This window comes from Aspergillus costaricaensis (genome assembly GCF_003184835.1).
Source record: "Aspergillus costaricaensis CBS 115574 unplaced genomic scaffold BO79scaffold_3, whole genome shotgun sequence".
Classification (NCBI taxonomy): Eukaryota; Fungi; Ascomycota; class Eurotiomycetes; order Eurotiales; family Aspergillaceae; genus Aspergillus; species Aspergillus costaricensis.
In genome coordinates, this window is record NW_020291803.1 from 296,551 (window position 1) to 320,555 (window position 24,005).

Genomic DNA, 24,005 nt, shown 5'->3' on the forward strand with positions numbered 1-24,005 from the left:
GCCGAAATGCTGCAATGCGCTAGCACCCACTGAGGCAACATATCCATCGTCCTGCGAGAAATTTCCCTATTAGATGATCATGACTTATAAGCAGTATATAGTGCTCAATCGCCACGGGCCGACTTGATGCTGCGCGACTCTATAGAATAGACGAACACCAATCACTCACTTTTCCTGCTCTAACTCCCACTAACCACCTCGTGGCACACACGGTAGATGCGCTTCAATTGTCGAAGATAGGGTGTTGAAAACTTAAGAAAACATCTTTCAGCCAGCAGAATACTAACCCGTGAGAATCCGCTATGATATTGACAAATGAAATGACATATACTAAAAGCAACTAGGTTTGGGCTTGAAGGAGACAAGGCACATACTAGGAAATGCATTAGTAGATTAGCGATAGTTGCCCTTTGGGTGTAGCATTCTTGATGATCAAGCTTTTCTCTGCAATCATACTGTTCGTTTGTTAAGCATTTGCCAAATTCGACGGTTGCAAATTCCTCCAACTGAACTTTTTTAGTACGCCCAAAAATTCTCCATATTTGCTCCAACGCCCTCACAGTCCCAGAGCCTTTTTGTATCAAATGAAGATAAACCGTAACTGTCCATACTCAATAGTCGCAATGACCACAGTATCCGCATTCTTTATCGCAAGCTGTGAAGTCTTTCGGGGACTCGGAGCCATATCCAAAATCGTAAACCTCATGCTGAGGGTAATAATTGTCACTAGGACTTAACCATACCGAAGGCTCCTCGTCAGGCTGTCTTAGTTAGCGGGTGTCATATAACAATTTAGATGCATTACCTCTTCATTAAAGGCACTCTGGATCACGCTAGTATTCTGATGACTCCAGTCATCTTCATATTTCTCATTCGCACGCAATGATTCTTCAAGAAAGTCTGCACTGGGGAAAGAATCCAAGACTCTCCGGACATGACAACCGTGCTTTGATACCCAATCAACCCCACTGCCAGAATCAAGAATCCTCGTCACGATTTGCTGGAACCTGTCCCGACCTGAAACTTTTTGTCTCGTAGTCAGCTCACTCTCTTTCATTGCAGGTATAACTAAGGCTTCTACTTCCGCGATATCGACTTCATCGTCGACAGAAGAGTCGAAACAACCACAGAGAAAAACGATTATGTTGGAGATGGTAAGTCCAGAAATCCAAGAGGATTCAAGCTCAAGCCCGAGATCAAACTTTTGATTGAGCCAGTCAAGGCATAGTAGGGATAGGAGATGGTTCGACCTAAGAGATATCCGGTCTGGCGGAAGTAGGAACCTCAGCACACTTTTCAAGGCCAAATTGTCTGGTTCGGCAGCTGGAGGGATCATTTCAGGAGACTTTGAATCCGTTCCCTTTGCAGAGGTATCCTAAAACCTTAATGATCTGATATGCCCTGTTAGCTGAGTTGGCTGACCTCAAGTGATCTGACTATAGGGTCATGTTGTTCCTGAACAGATACTTCGCCTTCCCTTAAATTGGTCTTATATTCTGAGCTCTCGTTCCCTATTCTTATTTCCTTTATTTGATGCTCTTTCGTTCGAAGAGCTAGATCGATATCTCGGGATGGTCGTGCGAGGTTGACCCGCCAATGATGCGAAATAGTAGGATTCCTCTGGTAAAGATTGACTTCATAAAACTTGTTGTGTTTTTCACATCTGAAGTTCTTGTACCTTCATGATCTTAACGATATCTTATTTGAACTTTTGATCGTCATCACATACGAATTCAGTTTTTCGAAGTTCCACTCAATCAAATCTCCTTCGGCAACTTCCACGAACTGGGAGCCAGTCCCCGCTGGCGCGAAATATCTGATGGACTCCTGTGGCCCAAAGTTGACCTGCCTCACAAGCTGAACTGCATAAGGAACTGTGTCGGCCCCTACTGAGGCCAAGTCCAGAGTGGGAGAGGATTCAAGCTTGGTCCACTGCATGAATGCCTCGAATTTGTCTTCGTGATCAAGCTTCTGTGGGCGGTACGGATTGATAGAGGGGCAACAGAATATCGAACTCATTGTGACGATGAATAAGATCTGAAATAGACAAGCTAAGGGATGTCTTCGCACAAGTATGATTTTCCTGAAGGTGAAGTTCAAATAGTGTAGGTGCTGGTGGCGACTTTATCAGCGAGGGGCATTAAGATGCCTCGTATTAAAACTCGTATTCCTGGGGATATGCGTATGGTACTTCCAAAAAGAATTCTGGTTAGCTATTTAAAAGTTCAAAGGCCATCTTGTGATTTATGACAGAAATAGCAGAAATGAAATGTTCGGAACGTTATAAGTCGCCCACTGTTGGCTATTTGGCCCCTTCACAAATTGCCCTGATTACTCCGTACATCACCACGCAACACATCACCTAATTCAATAGCTGTTGAAATTTAACGGCTAATATTCATCATCAGGGCCGACAGTTTGTTGCTATGGCTCGGATATAAACATATCTATGTACTGTACTGTACGTCGTACTGAACGTGGCTTGTCATCATATCATCTGCATGTGATGATAATGAGCAAAGACACCGGTTTACTCGGGAATGCGCACAACAGCCCGTCCCTCAATCTCAGATCGCCCCAGTCGCTGCAGGACATTATCGATGCAGTCGAATTCAAAGCACTCAATATGTGCTGTCACATCGCCTTTTACAGCCATCTCCATCAATTCTTCCATCTCCTTGGCGGTTCCGGCGGAGTTGCCAACAATTGTTAGTCCTGCTTCATGTCAGCATCTGGTTTCTATCGTTTGGGTTCAATTAAGGCAGTGGCGAAGATGAATCACCTTTCACAATCATCTCAAATGGCGTCGCCGGTAACCTAAATGGCACACTTGGTATACCGACGCATACCAAAACACCCAAGCTGCGCAGCATTTTCATACTCTGCATGTATGCTGGCTCGTTATTGGCTGTGCAGATGACAGCATGCGCACCAAGCCCTGAGGTCAGAGCCTTCACTTCACGCTCTACATCGTCTATTTTGTAGTCTAGGAAGGCGTGGGCTCCTAGGGAGAGGCACAGCTGCTTTTTCTTCTCGCCGCTATGCTGGGTGAGCTACGAGACAATTTATAATTATGGATGCCATACCTGTCAATTGCAATGACTTTGAGCCCCTTTTTAGCAGCAATCTGAACACCCCTTGTATGCCGTCAGCTTTATCTGTCAGGAAGCAACAGCTGCAGATGCACATACATATGTCCTAGGCCTCCACCTGCTCCAGGAAGCACAATCCAATCTCCGGATCGAATTTTGGTCTTCATGATCGAGGAGTACATGGCGATGCCCGCTGCGGTGAGATTAGCTTAGATATTTCAAGACACCAGGCGACCAGTTGTACACACCGCACAAGAGTGGTGCAGCTACGTCCGGTGCTAGCTCAGGAGGGATTATAGTTGCCTGAATCGCAGGACTGACGACATATTCTGAAGTCCAAACACTGGTCAGTAAACAGATCCAGAGCCGAAACATTAAGGACACTCACGTTGAAATGTTCCTGGGACATTCTGCACCTAATTAGCATAACCACACTAATAAGACCTAACAGTATCTTCCTACTGCTCCGGCATTCTTCTGATACGGACACGCCGTATTATTGATAGCGCAAATCTCACACTCCAAACAGGAGCTATACAGCCATCTGCAAAACCCCTCAATCAAAACCTGCCTGTTGATATGAACAGCCGTACGAACCGTATACCAACTCTTCGTCCCATCCACGTTTGCTCGTCGAGACCACTGCCCACTATGCGCATAACAGGTCAGGTATGAACAAATGCTATCAAGGCAATTGCATGAGACACTTACCTTTCACCACCTTTCCCACTCCTTCATGACCCGCTACATCCGTCAACATTGGGGTCTCCCCCCGCACGCTGTGGACATCCGAATGGCATACTCCGGAATACTCGAGCTTGACTAGGACCTCTCCCTCAGTAGGTACAGGAATCGAACGGTTATGAATAATCTGTAATCTGGAAGTGGCATTTGCCCCAGAAGGTGGGAGAACCGCTGCGATTTGGGTTTGAGGAATAGCCATGTTGTATGTAGTAGTAAGTGAAGTGGTTGCGGAGATGCGGAGCAAGGCTGGTGGGATGTTGCGGGGTAAATATACTGCTTGACATCAGTAGAGAAAATGAACGTCAACTGACCGTTACAGATCACGACGCTGAAGATGTGAGGCTGGATCGGAATTAAGGAGCCTGGCTTACATCTTGTGCAAATCAGATAGGAATCACTAGTATGAATGATTTATTCCTCATCGTGCAAGATTATCTATCCGGAGGCTAATCCGAACCTATAGTTAACTACTATCGGGACTGATACGTGCCTTGTGAGTGATAGACTCGGAGTTGATAAGGAGATTAGAGATTGGAGATTAGAGTGTTGCTATCTACTCTCCGCCAGTCGCTTTGCGATATGATCAAACCCTGCTTTGCTGGGCGTTCTTCGTGGCTCATTCTTCTGTTCAAACCGGTCAGTCGTGAAAATCATGTCTACGAGCTAAGTATGGAGACAGATCAGAGTGCCCATATGATTGAAAAGACCAAGATATATTTAAACTTCTTCTGTTTTATATTCCGCTTCAATGATACTTTCGATATACACCTGGGAGCATTTCTTAACATCCTTTGGCTAAAGTCTTCACATCTCTGCACCAAAATTGGAGGAATCCTGCAACTTCAACCTAATCATAACATAAGAGCGGCGTAAATCATTGCTGTAGAATACATCCAGTCATTTCAAATAATTATGATATTATACTAAGTGTGAAGGTTTCGATATCAAAAAGGTATACTGTATAAACGACATGAGCCCTGAACAGAGTTGCAAGAGAAAAGAGGATGTAAAAGTGGGGATAAGTGAAAAGACACCAAGGAAGAACGAGAAAGCGTTCAGGAAGCAGCCGATCCCTACCACCTGGAAGCGAGAACATATATCCGAAGAAATCTATAGAATGGTACAATAACACCGTCGCTCATGCATTTTCAGACTGTAGAGTTTGCTGTGGATAACTGGTCAGCACTTATCCAGAAGGAAGCAAAGGAGCTTGAGGTTGCACATACCACCAGCCAATCCATGCCTTCGTTAAGACCTTTGCCGTCAATAGCAGAGCATGCGACGATGCTCCAGTTCCTATCCCGTAGCTCTCCCAGCTTGAGAGCCTCTGATATCTCGCCGGCACCTTTGGCGCCAGGCTGGTCCTGCTTATTGGCAAATACCAACAGCGCCGCATCACTAAGCTCCTCCTCGTTCAGCATGGCCGCTAGTTCGTCGGCAGCCGTACTGAGACGTTCAATATCTGTGGAATCAATGACGAATATGACAGCAGCGGTGTTCGCATAGTAGCAGCGCCAGTAGGGCCGAATGGACGTTTGACCTCCGAGATCCTGGACGACAGCGGTACGTCAGTAACCTCAGTTACTCTCTCTCCTCGCCAAGGGGCGTCCATAATAAAGTTGCAGCGTTTACTCACCCAGACATTGAAATTCAGGTTGCGATACGTCACCGATTCCACGTTGAAACCAATGGTTGGTATCGTAGTAACAACTTCACCAATCTATTCATGGCACATCAATAACGGCCTCTAGCTGACAGTCGAGCAGCTCTGCAAGACTATACGCACCTTGAGTCTGTATAGAAGGGTTGTTTTTCCGGCGTTATCCTAGAGATGGGAGCGCGGGTTAGTATGAAGCTCGCTAGTAGCTGGATGCCTAGTGCCAAAACATGGATATACCTACCAAACCGAGGATGAGGATGCGAATTTCCTTCTTCGTCCAGAGGAAGGACCACATACGAGACAAGGAGCCTCCCATGTTGACAATTTTTGACAGCGACAGGAGCAGAGTAACACTTGGACAGAGGGGGGGCCGCGGAGTTGGACAAGAGAATGACGGACTAGCGAGAGATATTGCGGAGGGAGGGTCGGGCGTCGAGCGGTGGCGGAGAGGATGCGGCGAACACGAAAAGGACTCGCTCCAAGCAGAGGGCACCAGCCGAGGGGATGTTAGGAGATGTAGCAGGTCAACGAAGGGTCGATTTAACGGAACTGAATAAATCACAGCTTGACACGAGACAAGGCCACGATCAAGAGCTGACTAAATGGCATGGAGGGATGGTTGGTGGCCATCATTGGCCCGCGGTCTCCTGCCGATCGGCCTGGCCCAAGCTCAAATCAACTAAGGATGGGCTTGGATGGGGATGCGGTTCACTACCGCTCGCTCGCCGGTGTTGGTTTCCCATCATTCACATTGTCGTCGGATTCCTGCCTCTCCTTCCCTCCCTCCCCTGCCACGACACCTTTCGCTCCATCATCCCTCTTCCTCTTCCCCACGCGCCACCTCACCGTTGGGATGCACCTGATCTGAATCCGAATCTACTCCTTCCGACATCCTTCGCGATCCGCTCGCGATTTAACCCGGTCAACTTTCTCTCACTCACTCCCTACTCAGAGATTACCGGCTGCCGGTCCAGCAACACATCATGGTCGGCAAGAAGTCGGGAAAGGCTCTCCTTCGGGATGAAGGTACATATTCAGCGGTCCAATAAGCGATTAGGCCTTCTCTGCTAACACACCTGCTCAGGCCTGGAGCGGACCGATAACAATATGGAACTCTCGAGCTGGCCGCAGGTTCCTCCTATCAATCAGAAGAACTACTACACGTACGTCGCTATACCTCCATCTTCGATACGCAGTTTGGTGGCTACTCTGCTTGCGCCCTCTATCCGCCCACCTTCAACGCTGACAATCATTTCCTTCATAGAGACTATCTGAAGCGCGATGACCAGTATCTGGCGTTCAGACTACAGAATGAGGAGAATCGAAATCGGATGGCAAAAACGGCCAAGGACCGCGATCGTGCCCTAGCCATGGCAAAGGCCAACGACCTAGGGCTGCCAGAAGCAGATGCGGAAGATGGCGATACCAACATGGAAGATGCGGAAGACACTGCTACGGAAACAGTAGGCTCAAAGGTTATTGTTATCCACGTGGGTAGTCAAAACCTGCGAATTGGACTGGCCAGTGATGCTTTGCCTAAGACTGTGCCAATGGTGATTGCGCGAAAGGCTGCTTCCAGCGAGTCCGAAGACCAAGAGGAACCTTGTCCCAAGCGGCTGAAACTGGACGATGGCTCAACCATGGACCCGGAGAAGATGTTTGGCCCTGAGGTTTGTTTCTCGCCTACTCGAGCTCATTTTCTTTGCTTCTAACCCGTCACAGTTTGCTTCCCAATATACGACGATGTCGGCGGAGCTCAAAACCCACATGCGACAGAACAAGCGTCGAACACTGCCAAACTCCAAGGAAATGGTCGTCAACTTCAACCGGAGGACCGTGCCAGAGACTATTTCAGAACACAACGACCCCATGCGCGTGGAATGGACCGAGATCCCTGACCCGGCACCCGAATACATCGTGGGACAAGCGGCCCTGAGGATACCCGATGGTTCGAAGCCTCGCTATAAGCTTTACTGGCCAATAAGGCATGGCTGGTGCAATGAACGAGATTATGACAATAAGCGGCTTCTCTTCCTTGACATCTCCCTCATCTTGGAAGATGCTTTCAAGACCCAACTGGGACTTACCAGCAAGAAGGATTGGCCTCAGTACTCCTGCGTCTTCGTTATCCCTGATATCTACGAAAAGTCTTATGTCACCCAAGTACTCGAGTTGCTCATGAGAGAGTTCGCCTTTGCCCGAGTCTGCTTCATCCAGGAAAGTCTAGCAGCTACGTTCGGCGCCGGGTTCACCTCGGCTTGCGTCGTCGACATTGGCGCCCAAAAGACATCCATATGCTGCGTCGAAGAAGGCATGTGCGTTGAGAACTCTCGCGTGAACCTGAAGTATGGCGGGTTGGATATCACTGAAGTGTTTATAAAAATGATGCTTTACGACAACTTCCCCTACTCCGATATCAACCTCTGGCGTCGATACGACTACCTGTTGGCAGAAGAGCTGAAAAGGAACGTTTGCACCATGAACGAAGCGAGTGTATCGGTGCAAGTTTTCGATTTCCATCTCCGCGTTGCTGGTCATGATACCCGGAAGTACTCTTTCAAGGCTTACGATGAGGTTCATCTGGCGCCGATGGGCTACTTCCAGCCGACCATTTTCGATCACTCACAGAAGCTCAAGGGACGCAGGAAGCTGATTGCCCGCTCGGTGGATATCTACGACGGACAGCCTAATGACCCGACATCTGCCGCCCAATCACTCATTCTTTCCAGCATCGCTCCCCCTCCCACTAACGGCCAGGTGAACGGTGATGCGCAGTCGAACAACGTGGACGTTCAGGCTACCCCCAGCCGGGCCCAGCAGTTCAATGCCCTGAGTCGCGTGCAAGAGCTTGAAGCAACTCCACGATCTTCAGTCGCTGGCTCCCCTGCGCCGGAAGCAGTCGGTACACCTCAGGCCGGCGCTGCTACCCCTGCCCCGAGCGGACAAGGCCAGAGCACGTCGCAGCCCCGTGGGCCCACTGTTGAAGAGAGGGACGACATTCTCCCCGTATACCCTCTGGACAATGCGATTTTGACCTCTATCGCTCAGGCAGCTCGATCGGATGAGCGTAAAATGCGAGACTTCCTCGGCGGTATCATGGTGGTTGGAGGCGGAAGCTTGGTCAATGGATTCCACTCGTTCCTAGAGGAGCGTCTACAGGCTCTGCGACCAGCTTTCGCTAAGGAGATCATGATTGGCACACCGCCGCGAGACCTTGATCCGCAAGTTGTTGTCTGGAAGGGAGCGAGTGTCTTCGGCAAGTTAAGCGGAACGAATGATAGCTGGATCGGCCAGCTGGAATACGACCGACTGGGACATAGGCTCATGGCATACAAGTGCATGTGGGCTTACTGATCTTCTGCCTTTCCCAGAGGGCTCTGGCTATTCCTGATCTGAAAGGTGGTGTTGGTATGACACGGGAACACTGACACAATTTTGTAACTCTATTGAATTTCAAGCTAGCTTTCTGTTTGATCCACACATATCCTGCAGCCTAGAGTTACAGGCATCAAATACGAATAATGACAAGTGAATGGAACATTCTGTAGTATGATACAAGATTCACGCCAACTTCCTTTTAAACTGCAATCCAACTATAACTGCCTGCATGCTCGGAGCATCCTTTCTCCGAACCTTCATTCACGTTGACTCACGCTAACTTTGCTAGTCAGGCGGTAAAACACTGCAGAAATGAGCCGGCCACCCCCATGTAAGTTTATCCTGCATCTCGATGCTCGCAACCGTGCATACTGTTTGTCGGTGCTCACTGACTGCGTTATCGCCTCCTTAAGCTCCCAGGGAGTTTATAGTGACTCGTCGGCCCCGCAGAACTCCTGGTTATCTTGTGCCTACCTCTGAGATTCCCCCGCTTACCCTCCCAGAGCCACGTAAGTTTCAATGAGCTGTCGCCGCGCGCGCAAGTTGGGAGCTCCACTAAAGTGTGTTACAGTGTACAGTTCACCTTCCTCTGACGACGCTGAACCAAAGGAACTGGTGCTCTCCGAGTTCCGAGCGAGAATGTCGAAATCCAAGGACAGCAGCTCCTCCGGGGGCTTTCACCAGGAGTACATTGCTTCTCTCCGCTACCGAAATGACCTGCCGCCTCCGGATATGCCCCCGAAGTTCCTCGATATCCCACATGAGGGCTTGGACCGTTTCTTGACCCCGGGATTTGCCTCCAATTTGGCTCGTCGCGAGGAACCTAACATTGATGTTGACGCGGAAGGTGGTATGCCAATCGACTTGGTCGGTATTCCCGGGCTTCACTTGGGTGATGAGAGCGGTATGTATTTCGGCTTGCATGATCTGATCTTTATTAAATTGGCGGCTGACAATTGTTGGAAATCCAGCGATTATGGCCCCTGAGAACCCGGAACCCATTGACCAGGCTGATTTGGCGCTTCTGATGACGCCGGAGCAGCTGAAGAACCCGGCACCGAAGAATACCAACGTCAGTTTCCTTCGCCGTACGCAGTATATTTCCGCCGGTCTTCGGGCGCCTGATGGCCCCAAGGTCGCTCCCATCCGGACGAAGCGCGGGATGGACAAGACCAAGTCGCAGGATGACCCTACCTACATCAAGAAATACCTCCAGAAAGGTTTCGATATTGCGTATCCTCACAGCAAGCACGTCGGTGAAGATACAGCTAGCAAGATTAAAGGCCACACTCCCACGAAGCTTGAACACGATGCATGGGCTCACCCAGTGCACCCTGATAACCCTAAGCTGAAGCCTGTCGGATTCTATCCGCTCCTCCCCGATCTGGAAGGATTCCCGGACCCGGGTGGTTTTGTCCAGTTCAAGTTCGACAAGGCGCCTGTTCAGGATGTTTCTGGAAAGAGAGACAAGCGCATGGATGTGGCTATATTGCTTCCATCGGCACCAGAGGAACGTGTCTGCCAAGAGCACAACACGAAGGCGGCCTTGTATAAGACGAACCCCAACCTGTACCCTGACCCAGGTCCTATCCCATGGGATTACGATCTCTATCTGCCTGAGAAGAAGGATGCGGCCAAGAATGTTTCGGCAAGTCTGCGCATCACCAACCCGGACCGCGATAACGAAGCGCTGTACACTCATGACGGAGCCGACAATACCAAGTTCCACCGCTTCGACCGTGTCCGCACTTACGCTACGAGCGCTCAGACTTTGGGCAACGATCAGAAGCAAAAGGACATCGCGTTGACGCTCTTTGACCCGGAGGAAGTGAAGGATGGAAAGCGCGACGGTCTCGACTCAAGGCAAAGGGCTGCGTACTACTATCCCATTCTCGGAAAGACCCGTCTCAAGCCTGAGAGAGCCCGCACCATCGCCCAGGCCGGTCTGGCACCTACCCGTCCGAAGACCAAGGAGGATCAGGTCGATCAGATCCAAGTGGTGGTGCGCGATCCCGACGAGGCAGAAGTCTACAAGCGCTCTCTGCACAGGGCCGCCATTGACCCGAAGTTTGCCGAGTCGATGCCTCCACCCCCTGAGAACCCGGAGAACGATGCCGAACCAGCCAAGCATGAGGAAGATGAAGGCGAGCACGACGTCGACCGTCAGGCCTCGCCTGAAGACGCGCACGACGATGCTGGCAATGATAGCGACGAGTAACTGGCTCGGCCTTCTATCATATTGCATCCTCTAGGCGCAATGACGGCGGCAGGCATGCCTTCCTGAGTGTAACTTTTGCCTATGCATTACAGTTTACATACCCTTTCATTTGTCATTATGCTAATGTTCCTTGGACTTGTTCACATTGCATGGCCGTCTCCGAAAGGGGTCCGCGCTGCCAGTCGCATTGATGGGCTGGTTGGCAGGTATCGGAGTCGAGGCAGCAAAAGGCGTTGTGTGGCATGATCATCTGGAGTTACGTAGCGAGAGTTTGGTTTTCTTTCATTGTTGCGGCCGTGCAAATGCACAGAAACAGGCTGCCCGGGCGATTGATGTACATCCCGTAAATACTAGTCAACAATCTATGATCCTGCACGAAGAACATGCTCCGTTTGTCTGTCTTAGTTTCTACGCTACACCGCCCGGCTTATTGGTTCTGCCGGCTAAACACTTGACCGCCTCGGGACGTTGACGCAAAAGAACCGGATATTCAAGACGCTCGCAGCAACGTCCATCCACTCCGGCAGCTTTGTCTTTGCTCGACCTGGCGGCGTAATTGCGGCATCTGTGGCTGCTATTTCGCTAGTTCGGTGGAATTGACCTGCAATTGACTGACATTGAATGGTGAGTCGCTGCCATGATCGATCGAATCGGCTGTTCTTCGGCATAACAATTATATCAAGACATAGTCTTGACGAGCACATACTAGTGCTTCTCGAAGACCCAATTGCGCTTGACTACCTACATACTATGCATCTTTTCGAACACACCTAAACTAACACCTTCCTAGGTCAATCGCCCTACCCCTCACCATCACCCTCACTAGACCCCACCCCACCACAATGGCTACCAACGCTGTGGCTCTGGCCTGGAGATCCGCAGGCCGCAGAGCACCTGCACTTCACTCTCTCCGCGCTACTCAGCGGTCCTCAATCCTCCACCGGGAGTCTCTCCTCCGTCAAGTCCGCTACTCCTCGGACGCAGCATCCCAGACCAAAGAAGCAGCCAAGGAGACCACCGCACAGGTCACAGAAACCGTGAAGGAAGCCCCCAAGAAGACCGGCCGCAAGCTCAAGCGCACCATCTGGGGCACCTCCCTGGCCCTGACTCTCCTCGCCGGATTCATCTACGGAACGGACACCCGCGCCAGCGTGCACCGGTACGGCGTGGTCCCTCTCGTGCGCCTGCTCTTCCCCGACGCCGAAGATGCGCACCACTTCGGCGTGGACATCCTGAAGACCCTCTACAAGTACGGTCTGAATCCGCGCGAACGCGGCGACCCCGACAGCGATGGTGCTCTCCTAACTGAGGTATACACCCCCTCCCCCTCCCCCTCCTAACCTCACCCCATACTCACCCACCACCGCAGGTCTTCGGCTACACCCTCTCCAACCCGATCGGCATCTCCGGCGGCCTCGACAAGCACGCCGACATCCCCGACCCTCTATTCGAACTCGGCCCCGCCATCGTCGAAGTCGGCGGCACCACTCCCCTCCCCCAAGAAGGCAACCCCCGCCCACGTGTGTTCCGCCTCCCGTCCCAGAACGCCATGATCAACCGCTACGGCCTCAACTCCAAGGGCGCCGACCACATGGCGGCAGTCCTTGAACAGCGCGTGCGCGACTATGCCTACGCGCACGGGTTCGGCGAGCACGAATTGGCCGAACAACGGGTCCTGAACGGCGAAGCCGGCGTCCCGCCCGGAAGTCTCCGCGAAGGCAAGCTGCTCGCCGTGCAAGTCGCCAAGAACAAGCTCACGCCGGACAACGACATCGAAGCCATCAAGCGCGACTACGTCTACTGCGTCGACCGTCTCGCCAAGTACGCCGATATCCTGGTCGTCAACGTCTCCAGCCCTAACACCCCTGGTCTTCGTGACTTGCAAGCCACGGCGCCTCTCACTGCTATCCTGAAGGCCGTTGTCGGCGCAGCGAAGAGCATCGATCGCAAGACCAAGCCCTTCGTCATGGTCAAGGTTAGTCCTGACGAGGACGCAGACGAGCAGGTCTCCGGTATCTGTGACGCGGTGTGGGGGTCCGGTGTTGATGGTGTGATCGTGGGTAACACGACGAATCGGCGTCCGGAGCCGTTGCCGAAGGGATTTACTCTGCCCAGCAAGGAGCAGGATGTCCTGAAGGAGACGGGCGGGTTCTCTGGGCCGCAGTTGTTTGATCGTACGGTGAAGCTGGTGGCGAAGTATAAGAGTTTGTTGGATGCTAGTGCCCCTGCTTCTGCTGCTGCTGCTGCTGCTGTGCCTAAGGCGATTGAGGCGGCCGAGCCGGATGTGGAGAATGTTCCTCCTACTGTGAGTGAGGCTGTCGAGGGGTTGCCTGCTAGGAAGGTTATCTTTGCGTCTGGGGGTGTGACGAATGGGGCGCAGGCGAGGAAGGTCCTTGATGCGGGAGCTTCGGTTGCGATGATGTATACGGCTATTACGTATGGGGGGTTGGGGACGGTGACGAGGGTGAAGGAGGAGATGAAGGAGAAGAAGTAGAGAGGAGGTAAGTGGGTAACTAAGTACTAGATGTGTGGATTTCAAAAGGAGCGACCGGGTTGATTGGGATGGGTGGTAGTTTACTTAGGTAGGCGTAGATTAGGGAGGACGTGATATTGTAAATAGAAGAATAAGAGTATTTTTATCTTTTTATTGCTATTGACACGATATAATTTCATGGAGCCTATTTGGTTTTGAGTGATTATGGCGGAGTATCGAAATTTACTGTCAAGAGGTAAGCTTGTTCGCGTTAGCTGAAGGTAGGTAAAGAAAGTGCCAAGTTTGCTGTGACTGTTCCTGTTAGTCCATCAATGTTGCAAGTCAGTAGGAGTAGGGTAAATTCTCCAGACGAACGATAGCTTCAACTGTCGATAAGGGTTAGTCACTATAGTTAGTATTTCTGAGCAAATACCTAGCTGCTGCTGCATCAAACTAGCTCCCTGACTAGGTAGCTATGAAGCGGATGACGTGAACGACCCTGTGCCTTGACAATCTGGCAGCCATTAGTGCCTCTACCCTGAGGCGCATGAATGCCACATCATCCTCATCATCATTCTGTTCCTTTTCATACAGCAGCCATGAACAGCACACCAAACCCCTGACCCCTAAACCCTCACCGAAAATAGACCACCTTCAGCCCCTTCCAGGATCTAGACCGAGCTCGCACACGTTGGTTGCCAATTCAAGCTTCCCAAATAAATTTAGATTTAAACTACCGACCGGGTTGGCAGTAAGCGATCAGATAATGTGGGCCCCCTGGTCGGGTCAGGTGGCCGCAAATGTCACACGTGCAGCGGAATGGAGGGGAAGACAAGCTGGTCATGCAGCCCGCCGAAATTTTCTTCAACCTCACGCGGACTCGAGCGGGCAGGAATCCATCTGGGCCCAGATCGCTGGGAGCGGAGATCCCGCAAGCTTCGAGAAGCTCTTCACCGACTCGGTTGTGATCCACAGTCATCCATGAATCCATCCGACCCGGGAAATGGATCAAGTCGGCATTGCCTGTTTCGAGATCCCATTCCTCCATGGAAGGAAATGAAGGCTTAAACGATGGATACTGCTCGGGTTTGCCTGAACAGGATACCCGACGATGGTGGATATCACACAAAGGTCTTGGAAAGGGGCTGCTAGCAGTCTAAAATTTCTGTTCTTCCGCGTGATGCCCATTCTTCCCCCACATCTAGCAGTAGTAGACACTAGTAGTGTGGTTCATGATGTACTATGTTTGGTCTTGTGTTTTGGTATCGTCCGAGAGCGTAACCCGAGTCTGCATCTGCCGGAACAGCAGGCCGACGATCAGGCCAACGTCTCTTCAACCTCCCTGACCACCTTGCGGACCCCGTCGACTTCGTGGGCGAATCGGCCCAGGAACATGCCGTCGACGGCCTTCCCCAGACCGCCCGGGCCCCACAGCCCCGGTCCGGCACTTCCCCCGTACAAGATCCGGACGTCCCCCACGCGGGTGCCAATCACCGCCTTGATGCCCTCGACCACCGCCGATATGTGATCTACACCCGCCGGGGCGGGCTTCCCAATTGCCCACACTGGTTCATAGGCAAAGATGACTGGCGCGTCCGCCGGAATGGCCTGGAGGACAGCCCGGATCTGGACCTCACATTCGCTGACGGCCTGCCCAATGGCTTGCGAGGCTACGGGGCCGGGAGCGGTGACCTCTCCTATGCAGACCAGCGGAACCATACCTTGTGCGCATGCAGCAGCAGCTTTGAGACCAGTCTGGTTATCTGTCTCGCCAAAGATGGCGCGGCGTTCTGCGTGGCCAAGTTCGACAATGGACACCCCCATCGAGCGGAGCGCCAGCGGCGAGACCTCTCCGGTGTAGGCGCCGAGGGGCTCCCAGAAGCAATCTTGAGCCCCAAGCAGGAAAGGAGCCGGCAGTGAAGGGGTGTCATCCTTCGGTAGAGTGGATTCCCACGCCTTGATAATCTCCGCACAGGGGTAGACAGTCAGGAAGTCGGGGATGAGGGCCAGCAACAGCTTGGAACGGTTCTCCGGGCGGACGACATCATTCTTGGGATCGAGCAGAGCACGGCAGTAGTCGAGCGTACGGGTGGGTGTGAAGTACATCTTCAACGAGATGATGAGCAGGTTCTTTGGGAGAACCGGATAGGCTTGCTGGGACGCCATGTTGGGTGACTTCAGGCACCGGTGTAATGAAGGGATGGGACCGGTGAATGACGGTCTTCGAAAGTGATTTCCGTAGCAATCAGAACACGATCAACCGGTCTCCACTGGTATAGACTGGCCAACGAGGTTAGTTGTCTGAAACCTGAGACTACTAAACTCCACTATGATAATGAGGGCACCCACTCGAGCGTAGAGTAGTGTGTTGATGAACTTGATGGGGAAGGATATTGTGTGATGGCTGCTGGGTCTGAGATTCGATCGAAAGCGTTAGAATCGAGAGAGGCTGGATTAGCGTAACAGGAATAGCTCAGGAGGAGACAACGGAGGGTAAAGAGGGGCGGGGCCAATCAGTCGACCACGGAATTAGTAGCCATGCTGTGCCGCGGACAATTTCATTGGGGCCTAGTTTAGCATGCAACCGGTATCCCCTTCACAGTTTAGTGTTGGGAGGGAAAAAGAGGAGACACGATGATCGGCCCACGCGAGGGCCATCTGCCATCTCCATCCGCTGAGGTCAGCACAGCCATGGGAAACCTGGGGAATGGCGGGTGATTAGTGTGGTATTTTAAGAACCTTGATACTTCATCGAGATATTGTCGGGAAGGGGTTAGATTAACAATAGGGGTGCAAGAAAGTACGAGGGGTGCAAGCCACTCTGCACATTAGAGAGAGGCTTGAATGAGAAGGTGGGAATAACACGAGTCGGAAGAGGGAAACCAAAACACAAGCAAGAATCTCGCCGCGGCTTGCAGGACAGCAGAGCCTGCCTGATTGAGACATAGAAGAATGGAAAGATACAGAATCGACCGGAAATGAAGTTGTCCCCAAAGACAGCTTCCGACTGGTCCGCTTAGACCTCATCGGTTTCCGTGATACAGTAAGTTACCCGGGGGTTTCTGGATCCCCTGGAAACGGTATGACTTGTCACTTTCCATCGATCGGACGTCAGCGGGCCACCAATAGTAACTAAAGTCCTATCAGAAGCCAGTAAAACACCAGTCGAGTGGGGATGGTGGGAAGTGGTGGGGCGTGCAGTTGTAACCTCGTTTGGACTTCCGAGAGCCCAGCCTGGACTGTTTTGAGTTATCTTGCAAAAAACAACGTTACTCGAGATATGTATGGTCTGTATTAATCGCTCAAAAGAGACAACATTTGGGAGCTGATTCTGGTGTGTGGAGGGTTGAGAGAACAAGGCAGAGCAACAGCCAAAAATTGGTGAATCTCAAGTTTGGACGTTGGAACGCGTCAATGGCGCAAACTGAACTGCCACCATTTGAAAGTCAACCAGCCTAATTGCACTTACTCACTTGGGAGGAATTAGTTCTATTTCTCCCCGTGAACTGACTGGTTTGGATTAGACTATCTGTAACAGGCTAACAACCATGCGCTTTGATACGGACGGGATCCTCCACTTGCTGTTTGCTGTCTGCTGTGGCCCCTCGACCCCAGAATAATCTCCTGCGACAACAACGGCATATTTAGTATACAAGATGGTAAAATGGCTGTGATTGAGCCTCCTACGTGTATGCCACATGAGCCATTCTCGGACCAGCTGAGGTTCCCTCTGAATTGTTATTGCAGTAACAGGGGGACTATATATGCCGTTGCTGTTGCTGTGAGTTCGTATCCTATCTTCGTCTAAGATGACTAGTCTACTGTCAATCCCAAGTCTATCACAGAATCGATTGCAACTCACTCCGAGCTAAGGTGCCTCGGAACTAATACGACACCGATGCTATCCCGAATGAGCCCACACTCATTCCCGCCCCCTCCTCTTCATCTCGGTATACTTCTATGTATTGGGCAGTTGCCCAGAGAACTGTGAATCCGCGCCAAAGAATGCCTGTATAGGCTTCCTGAATAGGCCAAGTAGGCCGATAATAGTGCGCGGGCATGCAGTTCCCCCTCTCCCCCAACCCGGTTAGCTTGGCCGCGGACCTGTACCAGTTACCAAACTTCCAAGACATCCAACGAGGGGGGGAAGGATGGAGGAGAATCCCGGGGCAATCTGGAGTCGGTTCCGAATGGCGATGCAACAGAACCGAAAGGGAAGAAGAAAAAGGAGGAGAACAAAGGGCGGGTTGACATCATTCGGCTGAGCGGGATGGAACTATTCCCGGTGAACTTCACCGTAGAGATTAAGTCGGAAGAGAAAGATATCACAGTAACAGTATTCAGTAGATGATAGTCGGTACTGTAGACAGTCATGCCAGTATGGCTGTCACTGGCTGAAAATCCTCCTAATCTGTCCGAAAGGGTTCGCCAATCCGGACTCAATGCTATTGGTTCCGCTTGCAGGCAGTCGCAGCAAAACAACCTTTGAGAAATGTAAGAATGCATGACGCCATGAGTGGATCTGCCAGAACCAAACATGGTCCGGCCCAAAACCGGCTTCTCTGGATCGCCTCTAGCTGTGGGGGGTGCGACACTAGTGTCTATCGCTGCTGTCGCGCATGAAGCACGAGAAAAAAAAGCATGAGGGATAATCAGTGCTGGTTCGTAATGGCCATTGGGACATGCGTGTCGCCAAACCGAATTGGCGTCTACCACCGAACTTTGGGTCCAGGAGGCACGGCACGGCCTTTTTCTCCCCACTGCATCGGACCTTTCGATCGGAAAGTACTTTGGAGAATGGAGGGGGAACAATAGGAGGAGAGAGGAAGAAGGAGAGCTGGAGAAAAAGGTATAAAAAGGTCCTTGTCTTCCATCTTCAACCCTCTCTTTCATCACTATTCCATCATCATTCCTATCTACTTCAAGCCACAGTCACTTGTTCTGGGACTTCACGCTCCACTCACTACCAATACTTCCTTGAATTCATCTACTTCCTTACCACACTCTTCACCATGTCTGCCGATCTGAAGCCCCTCCGCATCGTCATGGCCTGCGATGAGGCCGGCCAGCCCTACAAGGAGACCCTGAAGGCTGCTCTTGAGAAGAACCCTCTGGTTGAGTCCATCCAAGATGTGGGCGTCAACTCCACCTCCGACAAGACTGCTTACCCTCACCCGGCTGTCGCTGGTGCCAAACTCATCAAGGAGGGCAAGGCAGACCGTGGTCTCTTCATCTGCGGTACTGGTCTCGGTGTCGCTATCTCCGCCAACAAGGTGCCCGGCATTCGCGCCGTGACAGCACACGACTCCTTCTCCGTCGAGCGCTCCATCCTTAGCAACGACGCCCAGGTGCTCTGCTTTGGCCAGCGCGTTATTGGCATTGAGCTTGCGAAGAAGCTCGCCAACGAATGGGTGACCTACCGCTTCGACCCCAAGAGTGCCTCCGCCGCCAAGGTGCAGGCCATCTCCGACTACGAGAAAGAACTCGCCGGTACTGCTTAAGTTGGATTGTCTGTCTGTCTGTCAACCCAGTCGATTCATCAGTACTATGATGTTCCTTGTCCGTGCGGCATGACATGAACACCAGCCACACCGAAGTGGCAGCGGCAGCGCCATAATCTCCGGCGTGTTACTATAAACTATAGCTTCCTTTCACCACTTATTTTTTGAGCGAAGCGATCTGGTACGGCTGGATCCGGGCCTTTCCCTTCTAATATCCGACGAGTCAACGATACCACGAGTGTACGGAATGATTTGGCCGGCCAATCTTTCATTAGAGCAGTAGGTAGAAAAATATACTACATTGCTCCAAATGTCTTCTATTTTGTAGACGATCGTCTATATCATCGAGATTCACTGTAGTCAACGAAGTAACTCTACAAATAATTCCCAAAATGGCAATTGCTAACACTCTCCCCAACATTTGCTGCCCACTCACAACTGCTGACTCATCTGGATTCTGCGGGGATCGATCACCTTCGATTGCTCAACCCACGTCTTCTTCCACTACACAGGAACAGGCATAAAATCGAACATTCAATTGAAGAAGATGGAGAACCCAACGTGCCGTCCCGACACCAGGGCTGTGTGGATCACGACTGAAAGCTCACCCGAGCTTATCAATTTCATTCCTGACTGAACCTCCAACAAGGATCTCAGGTCCCAAGAGGGGTAGCTGAACAACAGTACTACTTACCTGGATACTTATGCTCGTGTGAAATTGGCCAGAATCTCCATGCTCTCACAGCATCAATCCTCCATTGCTACTATCATCAATCATCCCACTGCATTGAAATCCACTCCACATCCACTATCCGCTAGACAGAACGGTTAGAATCCCTAGCACATCCAGTCACCATCTACTTCCCTCAACAACAGTGGAGATCACTGCGCAGCCCCACACATCCGACATCCGAAGCGTTGTTTCTTCGTTCGTTCCTTCGTTCGTTCTTTCCAGCTGACAAAACACAATCGTCACGGAAACAAAAAAGGGGAGAATCCCGTTGTCATTTACAGCACAAATCAGTGTGCGCACACAACACAACATCACACCTCATACCGCAGCACAGCAAACATGGCTCTCGAACTAAAAGAAAAGGGCAACCAGCTCTTTAAAGAAGGCGATTACAATGGCGCCGAGGAGATGTATTCACAAGCGTGAGCATATATCCCACTTACCCCGCTATACACATCCACCACCCCCAATGAAATAAATCTAAAAACTCCTACTAAAAACCAATGGATATCTACAACAACTAGAATCCTCAAGAATCCCAAAGAACCCACTTTTTTCTCCAACCGCGCCCTGACCCGCATCCGACTCGAAAACTGGGCCGGAGTCGAGCACGACGCTCGCGCCGCCATCGATCTCTACGGCGCCAAATCCCCCACCAGTTTGAAATCCTCCTGGTACCTGGCACAAGCGCTGTTGGGCCTGCAACGGCCTCAGGAAGCATACGACGTAGCCATTGAGGCGTATAAGGCGAGTCTGGCGGCGAAGAACATCCAGACGGAGAATTTGTCGCGGACGGTGTTGCGCGCTAAGCAGGCGATTTGGGCGGCCAAGGAGACGGCGCGGATAAGGGAGTTGGATGAGACGTTGGCGAGTGTGGAGGGGCTGATTGAGGCGGAGGTGGAGAGGGGAGTGTCGGAGTTGAAGGCGCGGTTGGAGAAGGGGGAGATTGGGGATATTGGGTTTAGGGAGGATGAGAGGGAGATTAGAGAGGATGCTGAACGAAAGGTGCAGAGGGTGAGGGAGGTGTTTGGGATTGCGTCGGAGGGGAAGGTGGTTGAGAGGGTAAGTTCTGAAGTTCCTTTTGCGAGTTGCTGGTGGGTTGTGCTAATGATATGGTGTAGGTTGTACCTGATTATCTGGTGGACGGAATTACATTTGAGATTATGCATGACCCTGTTATTACGCCTTCTGGGACCAGCTTTGACCGGGTCGGCATCACCAAGTACGTGGAGCAGGCCAAGGTTGATCCTATCACGCGGGTGCCGATGACGGTGAACGATCTTCGGCCGAATTATGCGTTGAAGGCGGCGTGCGAGGAATTTCTGGATAAGAATGGGTGGGCGGTGGATTGGTAATTGATTGCACAAATAGTATGATTAGCATGGCGTTGGTAGTAGACTACTTGATACCATTAACAGGACATATGCTTGTATACTATGTTATAGAGTAGTACAGTGTATACTAGTTATTAAATATTTCATGAGACAGATGATGAATTACTCTATGTGTCTGTGTATGCGTAGTCTTCCTAGTTGGAAGGTCACCTTCCATTCATCCATCTTAATTACCAATTTATCTGTTTTCAGACCGTCAACGCCAGACAGGCAGTATTCGATATTAGTACTTATTTCTAGCATGACTACTCTTAACTACTCGAGGTTATCAACACCCACATCACGAACTACTTCGTATTGACACTGATAAATACTATGTCTCTCACGAACGACGCAATATATTAAGCGCCCCACCAACCAACAAGAAACACCCTGTTATCAAGACCTGCGCTCTACCATCCTGCTGTGCACCGATACTCCTTGCTGTGTCGATCGCTTCTTCAATGGTCTCCTTAGTCGAGATTAAACTCGTGCCTCGAGGAACAGTAGCTTTCCATTTTTCAGCAAACAAAGATAACACGCTGAGATCTGGGAGGGTGGTGGGGAGTATATCTTTCATTTTATTATATCATCACATCATGAGTTAGTGGGTATCGAGGTAGAGAAGTTGATATGATCCTCACCTTTATCCATCTTTTCAGTTCGAGATTTGTCTGCTCGTTCAATGTAAGTAGTGAAGATAACATGATCTGGCAGTGCATCTTGCTCAAAAAGAGATTCTGCTAAGCATTTTAGAAGGGCTAGGGCGTCTCGGTCTTTGGAGAAGTGGCTGAAAATTAGGACTCGGTGTCTGTATAATTAGTTCACTTGGGTAAGTTTATTGGTTACTTTACTTTAAAAGGGATGGGGAATATACTGACGTTGACGTTTGCTCCTCAGACCTCTTGGTAATATCTGAGAACCACTCCGCCGTTTTCTCAAGACTAAGCGTATTGTGTGCGCCGTCTACGAACCATTGTGATTGTCCGTCTGGGTCATTGATGATCTCGAATCGTCCGATTAGGCAGATATTTCTCATTGCGGTAGATATGTCCTCTGGCTTGATTACATGGTCGGGTGCTTTGGCTTTTAGAAATGTCCTGGCTAGCTCGATGGCGAGGGAGCAGTTTAGTCGCTGGACGGGAATCCCCAACACATTACTGTCAGTAGGGAGATTAGGGTTCAGCAGGACGATAGTCAATGAAGTATGCTTCTCTGCGGCACGAGCGTGCAGGACCTCAGAAGGACTTTCTTCCTGTGGAACACTTAATGCAGGTGCACCGGGTTTGAAGATCCCCGATTTATGCCATGCAATGGATTCGACTGTAGGGCCGAGCTGGTCAAGATGGTCCAGTCCTAGGGAAGTGATGCCTGTGACCACGGGGTTCTGGATGACGTTCGTGGCGTCGAATTCTCCACCATGGTGGACTTCGATTATTGCAGCGTCGACGTTCTCTCGGATGAAGGTGTGGAAAGCGAGCAGGGCGAGAAATTGCAGGTAGCGAGGTGGTTGCTGTTTTGTGGCTGCGTTTTGGATCTTTGTGTCTATAAGGGTATCCCATACTTCGAAGAAGTATTTTGTGAATAGGTTCTCAGTGATGGGGTTGCTGTGTATTTGGATTCTTTCTCGGATGCATTGTATGTGAGGCGATGTGTAGAGACCGATTTTACTGGGGAAGCCGGTTCTCAACCCATGTGCATGGAAAATAGAACGGGTGAACTCGCATGTGCTGCCTTTGCCTTTTGTTCCGGTGACGTGGATTATGTTTAGACGGGATATATCGGTCTCCTGTATCTAGTAAGTAAACCCATTCTCTCTGAGACAAGTAGAGAACCTACCGAATGTCCGAGAGTCTGTAGCCACTCGCTCATTCCATACAGACATGGAATACCTCGCACGGTTGGAGTGACCTTTGCTGGAATTTGCTCTGTCTGTACAGAAGGATACGTCCTTGGTCGGGCGCGACGTCTGCGTGACTCCAGGAGACTGAGGGCATCCTGCTGTGAGGTTAGAAGCAGTAAATGAATCAGAAATGGCAGACAGCATACCTCGTAAGTACGAGATAGTTCGTTCTTGGAATTGACAGCAAACATTGGAATGTACTTCTCTCAATACATGAGGGCTATTCCTTGACTATGTCGAGCGTACTTCTAAATTATCTGTTTCATGAAGTCATCCATAATCTGCTGGGGGTTATCCAGGGTGACGTTGCATCCAGACAAAGTGAGTCCGCGGAGGTTTTACTTAGGAATTCGGTCATGATGAAGGAGCTTTGTCCGAGCTTTCCCAAGGGCATCTAGTGAATAATGAGTGAAGATACGAGCATTGAGGATCTCTTACTTAGCCCGCAGAGCAGTTGGTATAGATGATCATGACTCGTGGTGAACTTGCTGGAGTGCATTGAGAGATGGCAATTCAGCATGAAGACGAACACAATAATGAGAAAATAAACACAAGAAATGTGTAAAACTGCAGGTTCTCCTACAAATTCGCATAAATCTCTGATTTCAGCTAAAAAAGACCTTCAATGCTAAGCTCTGTAGCTGATATGCACCAAAGCTCCCATCCATAACATATCCAGAAACCCTGACACTCAACAGTTGAGCCAACAACATCCCATCAAGTAACCACCAAAACTAAACCAACAAATCAGGCAATAACCACATAAAAACAAAATCCCATACTATTGCAATGATCAACAAATAGTCAAATAATACTCAGTAGTATAAGTCAATAACTACGTAGTAAGTAGTCACCTGAGAAAGTAATCTAACCAATAACCCGCCGAGTACAGCTCCCCCACCAAATCAACAAATCCCCCCCACTTTCCCT

At 50.6% G+C, this 24,005-nt stretch overlaps 10 protein-coding genes across 10 annotated transcripts; 5 read left to right on the forward strand and 5 right to left on the reverse strand.

The window, feature by feature from the left end:
- Nucleotides 1–565: 565 nt before the first annotated feature.
- BO79DRAFT_272393 (uncharacterized protein) lies at nucleotides 566–2,019 on the reverse strand (the record flags this gene model as incomplete). Its single annotated transcript, XM_025687429.1, has 4 exons — nucleotides 566–761; nucleotides 806–1,375; nucleotides 1,423–1,678; nucleotides 1,730–2,019. The coding sequence occupies 4 exons, from the start codon at nucleotides 2,017–2,019 to the stop codon at nucleotides 612–614; spliced, it is 1,266 nt and encodes a 421-aa protein (XP_025543830.1). The 3' UTR covers nucleotides 566–611.
- A 386-nt stretch (nucleotides 2,020–2,405) lies between these two features.
- Nucleotides 2,406–4,055, reverse strand: BO79DRAFT_234900 (zinc-dependent alcohol dehydrogenase). The gene is made up of 9 exons (XM_025684427.1): nucleotides 3,804–4,055; nucleotides 3,690–3,741; nucleotides 3,555–3,636; nucleotides 3,481–3,502; nucleotides 3,341–3,421; nucleotides 3,192–3,285; nucleotides 3,087–3,137; nucleotides 2,783–3,039; nucleotides 2,406–2,715 (listed from the first exon to the last, which is right to left on the reverse strand). The coding sequence occupies exons 1-9, from the start codon at nucleotides 4,033–4,035 to the stop codon at nucleotides 2,531–2,533; spliced, it is 1,056 nt and encodes a 351-aa protein (XP_025543831.1). The 5' UTR covers nucleotides 4,036–4,055; the 3' UTR covers nucleotides 2,406–2,530.
- Nucleotides 4,056–4,795: 740 nt separating this feature from the next.
- On the reverse strand, nucleotides 4,796–6,041 carry BO79DRAFT_165348 (ADP-ribosylation factor family protein). Its single transcript, XM_025679248.1, has 5 exons — nucleotides 5,738–6,041; nucleotides 5,623–5,661; nucleotides 5,473–5,556; nucleotides 5,063–5,386; nucleotides 4,796–5,001 (listed from the first exon to the last, which is right to left on the reverse strand). The coding sequence occupies exons 1-5, from the start codon at nucleotides 5,810–5,812 to the stop codon at nucleotides 4,975–4,977; spliced, it is 549 nt and encodes a 182-aa protein (XP_025543832.1). The 5' UTR covers nucleotides 5,813–6,041; the 3' UTR covers nucleotides 4,796–4,974.
- A 219-nt stretch (nucleotides 6,042–6,260) lies between these two features.
- On the forward strand, nucleotides 6,261–9,020 carry BO79DRAFT_187103 (putative chromatin remodeling complex subunit (Arp8)). The gene is made up of 4 exons (XM_025680522.1): nucleotides 6,261–6,522; nucleotides 6,581–6,659; nucleotides 6,761–7,166; nucleotides 7,219–9,020. Exons 1-4 carry the CDS (start codon nucleotides 6,480–6,482, stop codon nucleotides 8,848–8,850), a joined length of 2,160 nt encoding a protein of 719 aa, XP_025543833.1. The 5' UTR covers nucleotides 6,261–6,479; the 3' UTR covers nucleotides 8,851–9,020.
- A 166-nt stretch (nucleotides 9,021–9,186) lies between these two features.
- Nucleotides 9,187–11,463, forward strand: BO79DRAFT_187106 (uncharacterized protein; the record flags this gene model as incomplete). Its single annotated transcript, XM_025680523.1, has 4 exons — nucleotides 9,187–9,205; nucleotides 9,288–9,383; nucleotides 9,446–9,778; nucleotides 9,846–11,463. 4 exons carry the CDS (start codon nucleotides 9,187–9,189, stop codon nucleotides 11,090–11,092), a joined length of 1,695 nt encoding a protein of 564 aa, XP_025543834.1. The 3' UTR covers nucleotides 11,093–11,463.
- A 311-nt stretch (nucleotides 11,464–11,774) lies between these two features.
- On the forward strand, nucleotides 11,775–13,710 carry BO79DRAFT_165357 (dihydroorotate dehydrogenase 2). The gene is made up of 2 exons (XM_025679249.1): nucleotides 11,775–12,402; nucleotides 12,462–13,710. Exons 1-2 carry the CDS (start codon nucleotides 11,935–11,937, stop codon nucleotides 13,584–13,586), a joined length of 1,593 nt encoding a protein of 530 aa, XP_025543835.1. The 5' UTR covers nucleotides 11,775–11,934; the 3' UTR covers nucleotides 13,587–13,710.
- Nucleotides 13,711–14,716: 1,006 nt separating this feature from the next.
- Nucleotides 14,717–15,967, reverse strand: BO79DRAFT_42360 (triose-phosphate isomerase). Its single transcript, XM_025689231.1, has one exon. It carries the CDS (start codon nucleotides 15,729–15,731, stop codon nucleotides 14,883–14,885), a length of 849 nt encoding a protein of 282 aa, XP_025543836.1. The 5' UTR covers nucleotides 15,732–15,967; the 3' UTR covers nucleotides 14,717–14,882.
- A 2,203-nt stretch (nucleotides 15,968–18,170) lies between these two features.
- BO79DRAFT_206808 (RpiB/LacA/LacB family sugar-phosphate isomerase) lies at nucleotides 18,171–19,353 on the forward strand. The gene has a single exon (XM_025682047.1). The coding sequence runs from the start codon at nucleotides 18,578–18,580 to the stop codon at nucleotides 19,064–19,066; it is 489 nt and encodes a 162-aa protein (XP_025543837.1). The 5' UTR covers nucleotides 18,171–18,577; the 3' UTR covers nucleotides 19,067–19,353.
- Nucleotides 19,354–19,921: 568 nt separating this feature from the next.
- Nucleotides 19,922–21,220, forward strand: BO79DRAFT_42379 (putative U-box domain protein). The gene is made up of 3 exons (XM_025689232.1): nucleotides 19,922–20,221; nucleotides 20,324–20,861; nucleotides 20,921–21,220. The coding sequence occupies exons 1-3, from the start codon at nucleotides 20,139–20,141 to the stop codon at nucleotides 21,152–21,154; spliced, it is 855 nt and encodes a 284-aa protein (XP_025543838.1). The 5' UTR covers nucleotides 19,922–20,138; the 3' UTR covers nucleotides 21,155–21,220.
- Nucleotides 21,221–21,515: 295 nt separating this feature from the next.
- On the reverse strand, nucleotides 21,516–23,266 carry BO79DRAFT_224529 (folylpolyglutamate synthase; the record flags this gene model as incomplete). The annotated part of the gene is made up of 5 exons (XM_025683681.1): nucleotides 21,516–21,745; nucleotides 21,817–21,983; nucleotides 22,060–22,961; nucleotides 23,012–23,173; nucleotides 23,222–23,266. 5 exons carry the CDS (start codon nucleotides 23,264–23,266, stop codon nucleotides 21,516–21,518), a joined length of 1,506 nt encoding a protein of 501 aa, XP_025543839.1.
- Between the last annotated feature and the right edge of the window lie 739 nt (nucleotides 23,267–24,005).

Excerpts from the sequence above, each read along its gene's own strand:
- BO79DRAFT_42360 (XM_025689231.1), bottom strand. The coding sequence starts at position 15,731 with ATGGCGTCCCAGCAAGCCTATCCGGTTCTCCCAAAGAACCTGCTCATC.
- BO79DRAFT_206808 (XM_025682047.1), top strand. The coding sequence starts at position 18,578 with ATGTCTGCCGATCTGAAGCCCCTCCGCATCGTCATGGCCTGCGATGAG.
- BO79DRAFT_42379 (XM_025689232.1), top strand. The coding sequence starts at position 20,139 with ATGGCTCTCGAACTAAAAGAAAAGGGCAACCAGCTCTTTAAAGAAGGC. Across the intron at positions 20,222-20,323 it reads GAGGAGATGTATTCACAAGC|AATCCTCAAGAATCCCAAAG; the intron begins GTGAGCATATAT and ends TACAACAACTAG. Across the intron at positions 20,862-20,920 it reads AGGGGAAGGTGGTTGAGAGG|GTTGTACCTGATTATCTGGT; the intron begins GTAAGTTCTGAA and ends GATATGGTGTAG.
- BO79DRAFT_187103 (XM_025680522.1), top strand. The coding sequence starts at position 6,480 with ATGGTCGGCAAGAAGTCGGGAAAGGCTCTCCTTCGGGATGAAG. Across the intron at positions 6,660-6,760 it reads AATCAGAAGAACTACTACAC|AGACTATCTGAAGCGCGATG; the intron begins GTACGTCGCTAT and ends TTTCCTTCATAG. Across the intron at positions 7,167-7,218 it reads AGAAGATGTTTGGCCCTGAG|TTTGCTTCCCAATATACGAC; the intron begins GTTTGTTTCTCG and ends AACCCGTCACAG.
- BO79DRAFT_234900 (XM_025684427.1), bottom strand. The coding sequence starts at position 4,035 with ATGGCTATTCCTCAAACCCAAATCGCAGCGGTTCTCCCACCTTCTGGG. Across the intron at positions 3,040-3,086 it reads AAAGTCATTGCAATTGACAG|CGGCGAGAAGAAAAAGCAGC; the intron begins GTATGGCATCCA and ends CACCCAGCATAG. Across the intron at positions 2,716-2,782 it reads ATTTGAGATGATTGTGAAAG|GACTAACAATTGTTGGCAAC; the intron begins GTGATTCATCTT and ends GACATGAAGCAG.
- BO79DRAFT_165348 (XM_025679248.1), bottom strand. The coding sequence starts at position 5,812 with ATGGGAGGCTCCTTGTCTCGTATGTGGTCCTTCCTCTGGACGAAGAAG. Across the intron at positions 5,662-5,737 it reads GCATCCTCATCCTCGGTTTG|GATAACGCCGGAAAAACAAC; the intron begins GTAGGTATATCC and ends TCCCATCTCTAG. Across the intron at positions 5,002-5,062 it reads AAGGCATGGATTGGCTGGTG|CAAACTCTACAGTCTGAAAA; the intron begins GTATGTGCAACC and ends AGTTATCCACAG.
- BO79DRAFT_165357 (XM_025679249.1), top strand. The coding sequence starts at position 11,935 with ATGGCTACCAACGCTGTGGCTCTGGCCTGGAGATCCGCAGGCCGCAGA. Across the intron at positions 12,403-12,461 it reads ATGGTGCTCTCCTAACTGAG|GTCTTCGGCTACACCCTCTC; the intron begins GTATACACCCCC and ends CCACCACCGCAG.